The sequence below is a fragment of the Pseudorca crassidens genome, chromosome 11, assembly GCF_039906515.1.
Source record: "Pseudorca crassidens isolate mPseCra1 chromosome 11, mPseCra1.hap1, whole genome shotgun sequence".
Lineage (NCBI taxonomy): Eukaryota > Metazoa > Chordata > Mammalia > Artiodactyla > Delphinidae > Pseudorca > Pseudorca crassidens.
In genome coordinates, this window is record NC_090306.1 from 50,778,521 (window position 1) to 50,794,790 (window position 16,270).

Genomic DNA, 16,270 nt, shown 5'->3' on the forward strand with positions numbered 1-16,270 from the left:
AAATTATTTAAATGAGTATAGGGAATTATTTGAGTGACAGCTAATGAATGCCAGTAAATTTCCTTCTCACAATGGTAGATATGTAATTTACCGTTATTTATTAAAAATAAAACTAATCTTCATTTCATACTTCTAATTTTTTTCTCCTGCACACATTTCATCATTGTGTTCATACCTAATAATTCAATCAATAGATTGACAAATATATATGCACATATATATATATATATTCAATTTTGTTAATTATTAAAACAGGGTCAAAATTTATTGGATGAATTAAAGGTAGTGACCCTAATGAGGCTTCTGGACCTCAATTATATATGTAACGCCTGTTTTTCTATTTCTTTAGATAATCCAGAGTCTGCTCTACCTCTCTTCGTTTGTATTGCCTTCAAATATCACACTTCAAGCAATAGTGACAAGGTTTAACAATATCACACATAATCCAAAGAAATCTGTTCAAGAGAGCATCTGTCAACAGGTAAAATTATACTTTTCACTCTGTTTTTCTTGATTATGCCCACAAATAAAAGGAACAAGACACGACAGACATAAGTTGTATAAAATATTACAGAATTGTGCACAGGAAAATAACGTGAGGCCAATGAGTGTATATGAATTGGGTCTGAACTATTGGTTAACTCAAGAGTTGTTAATAATGAACAGGTGATAATCTTGGAAGTGGCATTTTTCAAGGGTTAATTGATTTTGGTCTACTCTGCAATGATTCAGCTAAGAGATTGTAAGATGTCAATTTAAATGGAAGAAACAAGACAGCTGGAGATAAGGAAGTGAAGAGGTATCTGAGTGGTGACTTGCAACCAGGAGGATGCAATTATAATTAAAATCAAGTAAATATGCTGGAGAAAGAGTATAAAAGATCATATACTGAGATAAACTGGTGAACTATGAAAAAATAATACAGAAAACAAAGTATTGAGGAAAAAATAACTCCATCATATAATGCTTTTTTAAAGGCCACTTCACTTTTCTATGAGCATAGATTTCTGTCTATAAAATGGAAATCCCAACATTAACCTAGATCATTAGTAAATTTCAATATTAATAACATGATTTGAATATTAGTAAACTTCAATATTTATATTGATATAATGATTTTAAAATAATGGATTTAAGAGTATTTAGAAATGTTATTTATGATTTGTGAAATGGCTGAAAAATAAATCATCCAGTTGTATTTCTAAGTGTTTACTCCAGAATATAGAGGTGATAAAAGGTACAATAGTTTAAAATCATAAATTAATAATGAAAGATGTTTTAGATTCCTTTATGCAAGCAGGAAAATCACAGAATGAGGACTTTAAACCTCATGATAGTTTTTATACTCTGATAATACAACAAAAAGTAGTTTACCGCTTACAAGTGCCATTTGGTATTTCTTTAGTATTATTCTAGATTTATTTGATTTACACGCAATAAGAAATTTGTCTACTTTAAAAATATAGTAACAAAATTCAATAATATATAAATTCAGATTATTTAGACAACTTTCAAAGACTGAGTGCTATTTTCAGCTGGTTTAGCCAATACTTACAATCTGTCTCTTTCCTCCTCTGTCTTCCTTAAGTATTATACTTTTTAAAAGATGCTATTTCTGGGCTTCCCTGGTGGCGCAGTGGTTGAGAGTCTGCCTGCCGATGCAGGGGACACGGGTTCGTGCCCCGTTCTGGGAAGATCCCACATGCCGTGGAGCGGCTGGGCCTGTGAGCCATGGCCGCTGAGCCTGCGCATCCGGAGCCTGTGCTCCGCAACGGAAGAGGCCACAACAGTGAGAGGCCCGCGTACCGCAAGAAAATAAAAAATAAAAAAAAAATAAAAAAAAAAGATGCTATTTCCAGTGCTCATATGCTGTAAATCCATCATGTTGGATTAACTGATGACCAAAGAGAAACCAAATTACATAGATAGATGATAGATAGACAAATTTTTATTGTTTCCAATAAGGCAAAAATGATTACAAAAGTAGACCATAAACATTCTGAAGACATTCAAATCTTTTCAAAATCATTCTTTGACAAGGTATGGTGTTTTGGATCGATCTGAACAGTTGGCATCTGTAGAATATTAATGAGCTTACAGAAGGTCCCTGCTGTGATGTGTCCATTTTTGAATAGGATGTACACTGTGTGCATTATTTGTCTGTGGTGAAAGCTTCTCATTTGACCTTAATGCTATAGTTTTCCTGGGTAGGTTTCTAACATACAAATGTATCCATGGAGAGAATTTTTCAAGTTATTTTCTTACAGTCTTGAAAATCGTCTTTGACTCTTTTGACCCATAAGAATATTTTAGACATGCAGAGAAGACATAATAAAAAATACCTAGTTTTTTTTTTTCTTGTTTCCTCTTCTAAATACATTAACCAAGAGTATTATTTCTAATTCTATTTATGTAATTTTAAGAGTCAGCAGTGATTAGTGAAATCCAGTCCCTGACATTATTGTTTTACTTGGGTCTAGTTTCCAATATTTCCTGAGGTTTAGTCTTATTTGAAAGATAGGTACAGCATCTTATAGGGCTTTTGTGGAAATTTAACTGAGCAAATAAATATTTAATAAGCACTTAGCAAGAGTACTCAATATTTGAGTCAGAGATCCCTTTATTCATTTTTGTATACCTATAGATTAGGTTATAGGTTAATTCGATTATAATACATTTAAATCAGTAAGGTAAGAGACAAGCAATTTGAACTTTTGAAACTATTCCATCTAATTAATGTCACTATATCTAGAGCCATACTGTCTGTGTGTATGTAGTCAGAGAGAAGTAACTTGTTATCATGCTTTTATTGTATCTTCTTGGAAAAATAAAATGGATTTGCCTTGCCTCTACCATTTAAAACTTTTTAAATTAAAAACATTTCTATTCACAGTCCCTAATAAAAAGGTAGATGCCTTTGTCACTTCTACCCCAACTTCTGAAACAATAATTTGAGGTGGCTTTCCAAACAGCACTTCTAAATGTATGGGTAAAAAAACAGATGTAAATGGATATAAAAAGAAAAAACGGGAGGGAGAAAATACTTTCTCTGTAAATCATGGTGGCAATTGAAGACTTTATTTGATAGTATTTTATTCTGGTTTATACTTTTGCATTTTCCATATTTTGTAAAAATTGGAATGTGCCACTTATCTAATCAAAACAAGAAAAAGAACTTAAAGACAAATAATAAAAAATAATAATGAAAAAGCAGTATATACAATTAGATCTGTATGATCTATATGATTACAATAGTATTTAAATTCATCAGAAATATAGGAATATAGAAAAATAATGAAAAGAGATATGCAAAATTGCTAATAATATTGTGTAAGGTTAGTGTGATTATGTACAATTTCTTTCTTTTCTTGGTTTTCTAATGGTATTCTATTACAGGGATCAGCAAACAATAAACCTTGGTCTAATTTGTAAATAAAAGTTTATTAGAACATCCACACCCATTTTTTTATAGTATTGTCTGTGGCTGCTTTTGCACTAAAACTATTAAGATGAGTAGTTATGAGAGAGACCATACAGCCTGCAGAGCCTAAAATATTTATTATCTCACCCATTACAGGAAATGTTTGCTGATTCTTGCTTTATAACTATATCAATGTTATAAAGTGAATAAAATAAAATGTAATTGTTGATCTAATTCAAAAATAGAATAGAACCTTTACCACAATTATCCAAAAGGAGAAATAAAAGAAGGCAATAGAAAAAGCCAATAGATATGCCAAAAACCTACGCGAGAATTATTCCATTCCTTGGTTCAGCATTAAACTGGAAGGAAAATCCAGAACTATAAGTATCAGTTAATGAGATCGGGACAAACAAATCGTGATTAAGTACTCGAAATCCTAGTCAGAGCAATTAGGCAAGAAAAAGAAATCAACATCCAAATTTAAATGGAAGAAGTAAAATTGTCTGTTTGCAGATGACTTGACCTTATATTACAGAAAACCCTAAAGACTCCACCAAAAAACTGTTAGAACTAATCGACAAATTCAGTAAAGTTGCAGGATACAAAACCAATATATAAAAATCAATTGTGTTTCTAAGCACTAACAACGAATTATTGGAGAGAGAAATTAAGATAACAATTTCATTTACAATAGCATCAGAAAGAATAAAATACTTAAGAATACATTTAACCAAATAGGTGAAAGATCTATACACTGAAAATTATAACACTGATGAAAGAAATTGAAGACAGAAATAAATGGAAGGATATTCCGTGCTCATTAATTGGAGGAATTAATATTGTTAAAATGTTCATACTACCCAAAGCAATCTACAGATTCAATGCAATCCTTATCAAAATTCCAATGACATTTTTTGCAGAAATAGAACAATCAATCCTAAAGTTCATATGGAGCCACAGAAGGCCCCGAATAGCCAACCAATCTTGAGAAAGAACAGCTGGAGGTATCACACTCCTTGATTTCTAACTCTAATACCAAACTAATAAAAACAGACACATAGATCAGTGAAACAGGATAGAAAGCCAAGAAATAAATCCATGTATTTTGTCAATTAATTTTTGACAAAGGTGCCAAGAATATACAATGGGGAAAAGACAGTGTCTTAAATAAATGGTGCTGGAAAAATTGGATATCCACATGCAAAAGAATGAAACTGAACGCCCATCTTACACTATACACAATAATCAACTCAAAATGGATTAAAGACTTGAACACGACCTGAAACCATAAAATTCCTAGAAGAAAATATAGGGGGTAAGCTCCTTGACATTGGCCTTGGTGATGATTTTTTTGGATTTAACATCAAAAAGCAAAGGCAACAAATGCAAAAATAAACAAGTGAGACTGCTAAATGAAAGCTAAACTAAAAGCTTTCTGCACGGCAAATTGTCCACAAAATGAAAAGGCAGCCTATGAAATGGAAAAAAATACATGTAAACCACATATCCAATAAGAGGTTAATATCTAAAATATACAAGGAACTCATACAACTCAATAGCAAAAAACACAAATAACCCAATTTTAAAATGGGCAAAGGACCTGAATAGATATTTTTCTAAACGAGATATATAAAAGGCCAACAGGTACATAAAAAGGTGCTTAACGTCACTAATCATTAGGGAAATGAAAGTCAAAACCAAAATGAGATATTACCTCATACCTGTTAGAATGGCTATTATCAAAAGGACAAGCAATAGCAAATACTGGCAAGAATGTAGAGAAAACAGAAGCTTTTATGCTGTTGGTGGGAGTGTAAACTGTTTCAGCCTCTATGGAAAAAAGTTTGGAGGTTCTTCAAAAAATTAAAAATAGAACTACCATATGATTGAGCAGTTCTACTTCTGGGTACATATACAAAGGAAAGGGAATCATTATCTCGAAGAGATATCTGTATTCCCATGTTCACTGAAGCATTACTCATGGTAGCCAAGATATGGAAACAAACTAAGTGTCCATTGACAGATGAATGGATAAAGAAATGTGTACACACACACACACACACACACAGCGAAATATTATTCAGCTTTAAAAAATGATGAAATCCTGCCATTTGGGACAACATGGATGAAACTGGAGAGCATTATGCTAAGTGAAATAAGCTAGACAGAGAAAGACAAATTCTACATAATAACACTGTAGAGATGGAGAGAGGATGGTAAAAGTGTACAAACTTTCAGTTATAAGATGAATAAGTTCTCAGGATCTAATGTGTAATATGGTATCTATAGTTGATAATATTGTACTGTATAATTGAGATTTGCTAAGAAAGTAGAATATGAATTGTTCATACCAAAAAAAGTAAATATATGGGGTGATAGATGTATTGATTAATTTGATTGTGGGAATCCTTTCATAATGTATATGTATATCAAATCATGTTACACATTAAATATATTATACTTTTATTTGTCAATTATACCTCAGTAGAGCTGAAAAAAACTCAAGAAAAAAAATGTGATTAAAGCTGAATGTCTCAGAACTTCCTTGCAGATATGTCTGACTCACATAATGTAAAATAAGCATATTAATCTTCAGCCCTGTTATCTGTTAATTGCAGATTATATCGATTTCCCTCCATCTATGAAATACTGTAAAATATTATGTTAAAAAGGCTTAAGTATATTTGCCAAAATTAACATTCAGAAAAAGAGTGAAGGTAATAGTTGTCTGCATTGTTACTTCCATTCTAATACTCATCATCATAGTATTTATTCTAGGGAAACGGTGCTCTACCTATTTTAAGTTTCATTTTTATCATTTTGCCTATATGAGTTTCTGAAGGCAAAGTCCTTGGGTAGAACTATGGACAAATTAGAAAACTTTAAAGAATGTTTTCACTCAAAATATGGAAGGTGCGTATAGAAGATCACCAAAAATATCTTAGATACAGTTTGACATCAAACAAAAATTAAACCTCTCTGTCTGTTCATAGATACCTGTTTAGTTTTTTGGTAGGTTTCCTGAATTAGTGGCAAATTTAGCTTTTATTTGCTTATTTTCTATATTGTCTTACCAAACAGACAAGCGTTTCCTTTTCACTCTACATTCCAATTGAAAAATATTCACAAATGGAATTAGAGTAGTAAAAGGAAGATGCTGAGAAATATTGGCGATTACAGCTAAAGACCAAGCAAGCAGCATCGCTCTACAAAGGAACATTGATGTTAGGGAACCAAGATTTTTTAAATTTAATTTCAGTTGTATTAAGCTATTTGTGATCATTTCTTCCACAAGAGAGTGGGTGCTCTGTACCATAAAGCTAGCAGTTAAGTGTTCCTAGGCATATCCAAAAAGAAAGTCCTTTTCTTTGAATAAAAATAACATACCATCCATTTGATTGGGAGCGTATCATTGCTATGAAGAATTCGTAAAATGTATCATTCATAAAATGATAGGTATCACCAGTTTTGGAAGTGCATTAAAATTAATTCATTAGAATCATACAATTTCTAATCCTATAATTTTAGAAAATAGATCTATGCTAAAATGTCTTTAAGTATTGTCAATTATTAAAAGTGGAGGACTTCCCTCGTGGCTCAGTGGTTAAGAATCCTCCTGCCAATACAGGGGACACGGGTTTGAGCCCTGGTCCGGGAAGATCCCACATGCTGCGGAGCAACTAAGCCCGTGCGCCACAACTACTGAGCCTGAGCTCTAGAGCCCACGAGCGACAACTACTGAGCCCACGTGCCACAACTACTGAAGTCCACGCCCCTAGAGCCCACGCTCCACAACAGGAGAAGCCACCGCAATGAGAAGCCTGCGCACCGCAACGAAGAGTAGCCCCCACCCACCACAACTAGAGAAAGCCCGCGCGCAGCAACAAAGACCCTATGCAGCCAAAAATAAATACATAAATAATTTTTTTTAAAGTGGAAAAATTCTAAAATATGCTTACTATTTAATTCTGTGAAATTCATCAGATGTAATGTAAGGTCTTCTTAACCTTTGTATAGAAAATCTTAAATGTTTTGGATTAAGAAATTATTCTAAGTGATGACAGCTTCATTTATCTTAGAAATCAGACTGAGATAGCTTTTGTTTTTTGGTTGGTACTTTAGTATAATCTGAATTCTTAACGTCTCTTTGAGTAATTGTTGTTTCCATAAACAAAATGCTTTCAATTTTTAACCCATAAGAAAGTTACATACCTCACTCCAATTTTTTGGTTAATTTTCTGATAACTTTCTGAGTACCAGAGTATTAAAAATATTTATGAAAAAATTACATAGTTGTAGTTAATAGAATAAAAATATAATAATAATATTATTTTGATAACTACCAAGAGTGATTTATGAAAATGGAAATATGGCTTAAACTGTTATTTCATTTTTTTAATGCAGGTTACTTGAATTCCAAATAGAGTGGAAATGCCACCCCCAGCAGGCTCCCCACCGCCACATCCACCTCCTGATGGAGGATGGGGCTGGGTAGTGGTTGGAGCAGCTTTTATCTCCATTGGATTTTCATATGCATTTCCCAAAGCTGTCACAGTTTTCTTCAAAGAAATTCAGCTAATATTCAACACTACCTACAGTGAAATAGCATGGATATCATCCACTATGCTAGCTGTTATGTACGCAGGAGGTAAGGTTCTTTGGACTAAATACAATTCTGGTTTAAGAAAGCAATTGCTCCATGCCACAGTATTTTACATGTAGTGCCTTGGTACATTAAAGCCCTGTTTTCATATTATCCTCACTTAAAACCAACCAGAAGTATAATTAGGACTGAAGTTTTAGTGATTTTAGTAATTCAACATCTTAAACTATTCACTTTATTCTGAGTCTTACTAGAGTATTTATTTGAATGAGGATGTCTTTGCACAAACTAAGATTTATTAAATTATGGAATTTTCAAGGGTGGTACCTTTCCATTTAATTTGGAATAGAGTCTATACTATAATGGTAGTATCATTTCCTAATATTGCTACAGTTGCTTTTTTCTGAATGAAACTCAAGTTGCTGACAATCTATAAGCCTAGAAAGTAATTCACTTTAAGTTGCAAAATAGAGTGTTATCATGTACGTTCTGGATCCATTCAAGTTCGTGTGAATAAAATAATTCCTTATCTCTGTAGTACTTACTAAATATGACATTTTTTAATTTAAATGGTTGCCTGACGATTATCTTGTTACATTCCATGTTCAAATGAGGGTATGATGCATAAGGAATAATGAATAAACAAGTACCGTATCACTTCTGTTAAAAATTATTGGAATTATTAGTTCATTGCTATGTCACCTATCTGCTTGAAATCAATCCTTACAGCAGACCAGACTGTCTACAGTTTTCTTTTAATCACTACTTAAAATATTTAGATTTTAGGGTTTTCATTTTAGATTTTTAGGGTTTTCATTTTCAGCTGGATATTTGACTTTAAGATACAGATATACACTCGGAATATAAGCACTTAAAGAAATTATACAAATCATCTTTCAATGTCTTACTTTACAGGTGAGGATAATATGGTTCGTAGTGATGGGGATATACCGTTAGGAGCAATATCCAATGCATGTTCATATTTACTTTCAGTTAAGGCCTCTCTAAATGCTTGCTATGTGTCATATGACCTGATTCTTTTAACATTCTGTGAAATAAGAATTACTTCTTTCCATTATATAGCCAAGGAGATAGAAAGATAAAGTACTTTTCCCAGGTCAAGCAGCTCATTAGTGGCAGATAGAAATTGAGACCCCACACGTGTAATCACTCTGCTCTTTGGCCTTTCTCTTACCTCCATAAAGTAAGTGGCAGAGCCAGGTCTGTGCAAGGCCTTCCACAAACCTGATTTAGGTACTGCCCCACCAAGGTCACTTGTTTAGTGACATAATAATTATTCTTTAGGGTATTATCTTTTTATTGTACTACCAAGGTAAAAATTTGATCCCCAAATAATCCTGCGTGCGTGTGTGTGTGTGTGTGTGTGTGTGTGTGTGTGTGTGTTAGTGGGTATTTTCTACTTTCTGTATGTCAGTGATTTTACGTTAATCCACTGTATGTCTCCATTACCTTTTTGGTTAGGTTAAATGATGCATTTCTGTTCCAGGACCAAAAGGTAACTTTAAAGTGCTATTTGGGTATGTCAGTGAAAACCTTTGCTTTTAAAACACTTTCTGAGATTCTCCACTAGACAGTTGCTTTAAAGGTTGTACCTGTGTTATCTCTGATGACTGTAGAAACAGTAGATACTGTACGCTGGTCATATGACGTTCTTCCACTCCCAAGCTGGCTCTAAAAGGAGGCTTAGAATGAAGAACAACGTAATTACTTTTCTCAAACCAATAAATCTCAATGCCAAATTATAAGTAAGTAAATATATATTTATCATTAAATAACTGTTTTTATTTTATTTGTGCTCTGATTTTCCCATTTTTAATACATACAATATAAATGTTAAAAAACACAAAAGAGAAGTTTTTTGAAGTTCATCAAGAAAACTTTAGTTTGGTAAAATAGCAATTTAGAAAAAACTGCCTTAAAATGTTTAGGGTAATAGATGAATAAAATAGGTGTAAATTAAAGATCCACGGGGATTTTGTATCTAGTTGTTTTAAGAAAGCAATGCTAGACACATGACAATACTTAGTACGTAGTGATTGAAGTTGATAATATCTAGGTGAGTTCTGAGTAAGTAGTTGGAAAAAGTGCTTAGAGTCCTTACTCATTAGACCTGAGGCATTTTGTACATCATCTCTGCTATGGAGAAGAGTCATCAGAAATTCACCTACCCTTTGGTCTTTCCCTTAAAAGTAGAAAAGTACGGCTTCCCTGGTGGCGCAGTGGTTGAGAGTCAGCCTGCCGATGCAGGGGACACGGGTTCGTGCCCCGGTCTGGGAAGGTCCCACATACCGCAGAGCGGCTGGGCCCGTGAGCCATGGCCGCTGAGCCTGCGCGTCCGGAGCCTGTGTTCCGCAATGGGAGGGGCCACAACAGTTAAAGGCCCGCGTACCGCAAAAAAAAAAAAAAAAAAAGTAGAAAAGTAATTCCAGGTCCATTGCCTGCTGGATAGAACAGTTACTACCTGCAATGTCCACTGTTGCATGGAGAACTCATACACTTACATGGTTTGTTGGAAATAACATCCATGTCTTACCTTGATAATTAGTTTTTAATTTTTCTAACAAGAAATATTGGTACATTTAAAACTGTAATCTCATTATGAAATCAATTCCCCTTATGTGGGTGCAGATACTTTTTTTCAGAAACATAGTAACTATTTAAAACAAAAAGTCTGATAGGCTCAATTAATCTAAGACACAGACCTTGGTCCTGTTACTAAAGTGGCAGTGCTTTTCCAAGTATGGTCCACAGATTTTCTGCTTCTGAATCATCGGTCTGTTATTAAAAATGCATAGTTCTGGGTCTTATCCCAAACCCTTTTTTATCCGAATTTCTGTTGGTAGAGTCCAGAAACTTACATTTCAACAAGTATCTCTGAACTGTTGTAAGAGCAAATCAATATTTGATTTAAAAATATTGTATTTAAATTCTTCTCTAATATTTGAAAAATCTCTACTTATAGAGGCCTTTTAGGCTGATGATTATGAAATAAATTCAAAGATGTAAAGCAAAAAGGCATATAGTTTACTATGAAGTATAATGAGTCTCTCTACCAAGTAACTGAAATATTGTGTTCAACATAGTGCTAATTACATTAGCCTAGAGAACATCTAAGATCTGACACTCATTAGGGCTTAGCACTCAACCTATTAATCACCATGGTGGGGTCACTGGGTAAGATGGAGTATGTTCAGAGGCTTGGCCTGTGATGTCAGGGCCGGAGTCTCTTGTAATAATTAGTTGGCATTTGGGCCTTGGTAGCAAGGTATTATTTTCCCTTCTTATGTCTGAATTAAAAATGAAACTAATAAAAGGCATGCAGGAAGGATGGAAAAGAATGCAAATTATGTTTACCCTTTATTTCATCCTTAGAATAACGGCATTAAATTACAGTACCCCATCTGGCCATCCGTATGGTCTCCTGGAGCTCCAACGAATTTCAGCAAATAGGTCAAGGAGAGTGGTCACCCCATTAATAAAGCACTAATTAGAGGTAGAAAACATATTACGATTTAAAGTTTCCACATTGTTTAGACAGATATAAGGATTTATTTTGTAAACAGTGATTATGTTGGATTATCTTTTAGTGCAATGTGTGTCTTTGTTACTATACCAAAAGATAATGTGAACATGGTTAGCTACTCAATGACAGAACACAGATTTGGTGCTGCCAGTCTCTGTGAGTACCTCATGTTATTTTTCTGGTAATATCTGTTATGACTTGGAAGAATCAGCCATTCTAAAGTGGAGAGTTGGCTTTATCTCCATGGCAACTTACTCTTCTGTTTTACGTGAGCAGTACCTGCCAATTGTGCTAAAGGAAGGGTGATGGTTTTATGATGGACTACTATACCCAAGGGACCAAGCATCAGACCACTGAGCTTATTTGACTGGAGGCCAACAAGCAAAAGGTTTTAGTCATAGGAGGTTGGTGGCCATAGTATATAATGTGTATTTTTCTATTCTTTTTAAAGTCTAAATAAGCTCACTATATTATTTTGCTCTGTGCTCTAAATATGTTTGCAGAATGAAGGAGACTATGAAAATAAGTCATATGGTGTTGTATCTTAGCAGCAATTAAGATAGAAAAGAAGTTCATTCTAACCTTGCAATTAAGATACCTAGGACTTTCAGCTTAGCTTTACAAAACCCAGCGTACCCAAAGTACCAGGTACACTTGGACAGCCCTGTGCAAGCAGGCTGTGTTCTTCTTATACCTACACCATGGTGGGTTATTTTTTCATCCACTAATGTAGATATTGCTAAGGTTTTCCTAGGAAATATGGTCCAGTGTGGCAGAAACCATTTTGCTCACCAAATTTCCATGTGCTCTTGAATATTTCCCATCTTCCCTTTTATTTATTTATTTTTAAATTTTATTTTTGGCTGCATTGGGTCTTAGTTGCGGCATGCAGGATCTTCACTGTGGCATGCGGGATCTTTCGTTGCGGCGGAAGGGCTCTTCATTACGGCACACAGCCTTCTCTCTAGTTCTGGCCTGCAGGTTTTCTCTCTAGTTGTGGAGCGTAGGCTCTGTAGTTGTGGTGCACAGTTTCCAGAGCGCATGGGCTCTGTAATTTGTGGCACACGGGCTGTCTAGTTGAGGCACGTGGGCTTAGTTGCTCCGTGGCAGGTAGGATCTTAGTTCCCTGACCAGGGATAGAACCTGCATCCCCTGCACAGGAAGGTGGATTCCTTACCACTGGACCACCAGCGAAGTCCCCAAGTGACTAGTTCTGACCAATGAAATGTGAGTGGAAGGATGTTTGTCATCCCTGGACACCTAGACAAGGCAGTTCCAGCTGGCATGGATCTTCCTTTTCCTTTTTCCCCACAGCCTTATTTCATATGATGTGGCTACAAGGGAAAGATCCTTGGTCCACTTTATACTTTGAATGAGTAAGAAAGAACTTTTTATTAAGCTTCTGCAGTTTTCTTATGTGGAATAAAACCTAGATTATACTGATCAGTACAAACATGAAGGCTTCGATTGTTGTGTAACCACAGTATAAATTATGTAAATTTTAAGTAAGGACTAGAACAGACGATGGGATGTCCTTAGTCATTGAGCTTATATTATGTCATGAGAAGGTTTGTACATATGCTACTTTTTCAGATCTCTGTTAGAGAAGAGGAAGCCTTCAGTATCTCAAATAGAAAAGGAGTCGTAAGTGGAAATCCCATTGCCATTTTTCATGGGAATACAAGTGAGAGGCAGGCACTTCAAGGCACAGAAATAGGGATCAAATAATGCCCACAGAACTTTCTTTGTCCCTCTCAAGGCAGGGATGGAGGAGGCAGGAATCAAGGGCAGATCCCAGGTATGTTTAGGACTTTGAGACTATTCAAGGAAATACTTTCGCTACAGAAGGCTGCTGATCCAGTCCACATACTGTTGGGTTATTACTAAAGGTTATTTTCAACAGAGAAAATTTAAGAAACTTTACTGAAATCCCTTTTGATATGTGTGCTTTAGACAGTGAACATTTTACTTACGGACTTACGAAAAGAACCTACTTACTAATTTATGGCCTGGCAAGAATAAGAATATCTTTCCTGATTTTTGGCTTAAAATTTCTCTAAAATACACTATTTTCTCATTACATATTTTATGCAGATGTGTTTTGGTTGCAAATGACAGAACCCTTATTCAAACCCCCTAAGGTCTAAAGAGAAAACATTCCTGCATACAGGTCAGAGGAGGGACTTGGGTACCAGAGTCTTCCAGGTCGACTAGCACAGATGATTTCCATCTGTCCATCACATTGTTCTCTCCCCTCTGCTGCTTCTCGTGGGGTAGCCTTGTCTATTTGCTTCGGTATCCTCCCCCGGACACAAGGAAGATGATTACCGGCTTCTCCATCTCATATTTCAGTCTCAAATTTGACATGAGAGAGATTGCCTCTCTTCCCTAAATTATACTTAGACAAATTCTAGGGAAGACTGCTAGGGTCTGGCCTCCTTTCATCTGCCCCTGCAGGCAGTGGATGAATGAGGAGCTAACATTGGCAGGCTGAGTGGAACTCTGTATTTGGTGTAGGAAAGGAGCAGTTCCCTAAAGGAAGGATGACACTCTTCCCAGAGGAAGGAAGGCTTTTGAAGAGACAAAACAATAACTGCTCACTACCCTTTTAAAAATAGAGTAATAGGGCTTCTCTGGTGGCGCAGTGGTTGAGAGTCCACCTGCCGTTGCAGGGCACACGGGTTCGTGCCCCGGTCCGGGAAGATCCCACATGCCGCAGAGCGGCTGGGCCCGTGAGCCATGGCCACTGAGCCTGCGTGTCCGGAGCCTGTGCTCCGCAACGGGCGAGGCCACAACAGTGAGAGGCCCGCGTACCGTAAAAAAAAAAAAAAAAAAAAAGAGTAATATATGATTTCCCAAGAATAAAACCACGTGTTGCTTTTACTAATCACTCATGAGTAACTTTACAATTAGATAATTTCTCTATAGCTAAGTGGCTATCTAGGTATATGTCAAAATGCTTATACCAGATTGTCTAATGAAATATAATATTTAGTAGCCAACCAGAGGACTCAACTGTACCTGACAAGAGTTGGCCCCTTGAGTGGAGCTTCGATCTGCAAAGTCCTGGGATCTCCAGAGGGTTTATTAATGGCTTAAGAGCAGAACAGAGAGGCAGAAGAACATTGCCATTAGAATAATGAGCTCCAAGATAACAGATATGAAATGTGGACTTGGCCACTTTGTTGTTTGGGCCACGCATTTGACCCTGGATCCTCAGTTTCCCCATCTGTAAAATTGCAAATGAAAGAAATGTTTGTATATGTACATATGGTATCCACGGGTCAGGGTCGTTGTCATGAATAAACGATTATAATGTATAGAAAGTACTGAGTTCCATGCTTAGGAATTTTTAGTATTTGATTCGTGGTAGTTGTTCCTGTGTTGATCTTGATATTAACCATTATAGAATGAAACTGCAGATTAGGTTCACGCAAGATAGTAAATCTGACTCAAGCAACCTGTGCCGATAAGGTTTGGAAACAGAGGGTGAAGCAAGAAATAAATAGGTCAATAATCAGTTCTAAAAGGATACTATGGACTTCACTCATATTTGCTGTGGCATCTCCCCTATGCCTCCTACTACTCAGGTGGTGAAACGGACATAGATCATTCTTTGGGGCCATCATAGATCTCTGAAAATCCTTCCTGTAAATAGGGGATGCCCAGCTTCGTGATTTCCTGCATCCCCAGGTAAAAAGCCAGAAATTTACTTTCATAGAATTCCTTTCACCTAGAGTACCCAGGACCCATTAACCCAGTGTAGCAAGGCCAGGTTTGATTCAGAAACCACTGATGTGAAGAAACAGATGCCCCAGATAACACATTCAGAGGAGATGGTTGCAGATAGTCCATGATCCAAAAGCAACACAAAAATAGTGTCAGTGTTGAGAGTCAGTGGGATTTGTGGTATAGGCGGTAGGGTCTGTGGTCATTGGTGGCAGCAGTTGGTATGCCTCCTCTGGAGCAATCCATTTTATAGTGTGATTTAGGCTGTGCTGAATTGCGTCTTCTCCGCAAATCCATAGTTGAAATCCTAACCCTCAATATCACTGTTTGAAGATAGGGCTTTTAGGAGGTAATTAAGGTTAAATGAGGTCATAAGTGTAAGGTCCTACTCCAGAAGGATTGGTGGCCTTATAAGAAGAGGAAGAGATAGATCTCTTTCTCTCCATGCCCACACACCAAAGAAAGGCCATTTGAGGACACAGCAAGAAGGCAATTGGTCTGCAAGCCAGGAGGAGAGCTCTCATCAGGAATCAAGTTGGCTGGTACCTTGACTTTGGGCTTCCAGTCTCCAGAACTGTGAGAAATAAATTCCTGTTGTTTAAGCCACCCAGTCATTGTATTTTGTCATGGCAGCATCCAAGCTTGTTTTTTTTTGTGTTTTTTTTTTATCCTCCCTTATATTCTGTGAGTTACTTTTCATGTCCTTGTTGAATGCTTTCTTCTTTAACTAACTAGAAAAGATCTATGATAGATATATGTGGGTTAAATTTCTAAAAGGTCCTAGTGAGGTCTAGCATGAAACACTTTCCTGAACTATATTGGTTAATTTGCAAACTATTTCTATGAATGTTTCTTTCAAAAGAAGGAGCCGTTCTCTGCCCCCTCAAACAATATATATATTAGGATTGGGAATATGCAACAGTTTTTTTTTCAATTAACTATTTTAAAAGGACATTATGAAAATTAAATA

The 16,270-nt window shown here is 35.8% G+C and overlaps 1 protein-coding gene across 3 annotated transcripts in view; it reads left to right on the forward strand.

Annotated features, from left to right (window-relative positions):
- The window catches only part of SLC16A7 (solute carrier family 16 member 7), a 160,526-nt gene that overhangs the window by 95,235 nt on the left and 49,021 nt on the right, over positions 1 to 16,270 (forward strand). For all 3 annotated transcript variants that reach the window (XM_067697192.1, XM_067697191.1, XM_067697193.1), the window contains 2 exons: positions 350 to 481; positions 7,829 to 8,072. In XM_067697192.1, the coding sequence (XP_067553293.1) occupies positions 7,856 to 8,072 (217 nt within the window). In that variant the 5' untranslated portion in view covers positions 350 to 481; positions 7,829 to 7,855. The remainder of the gene's footprint in view (positions 1 to 349; positions 482 to 7,828; positions 8,073 to 16,270) is intronic.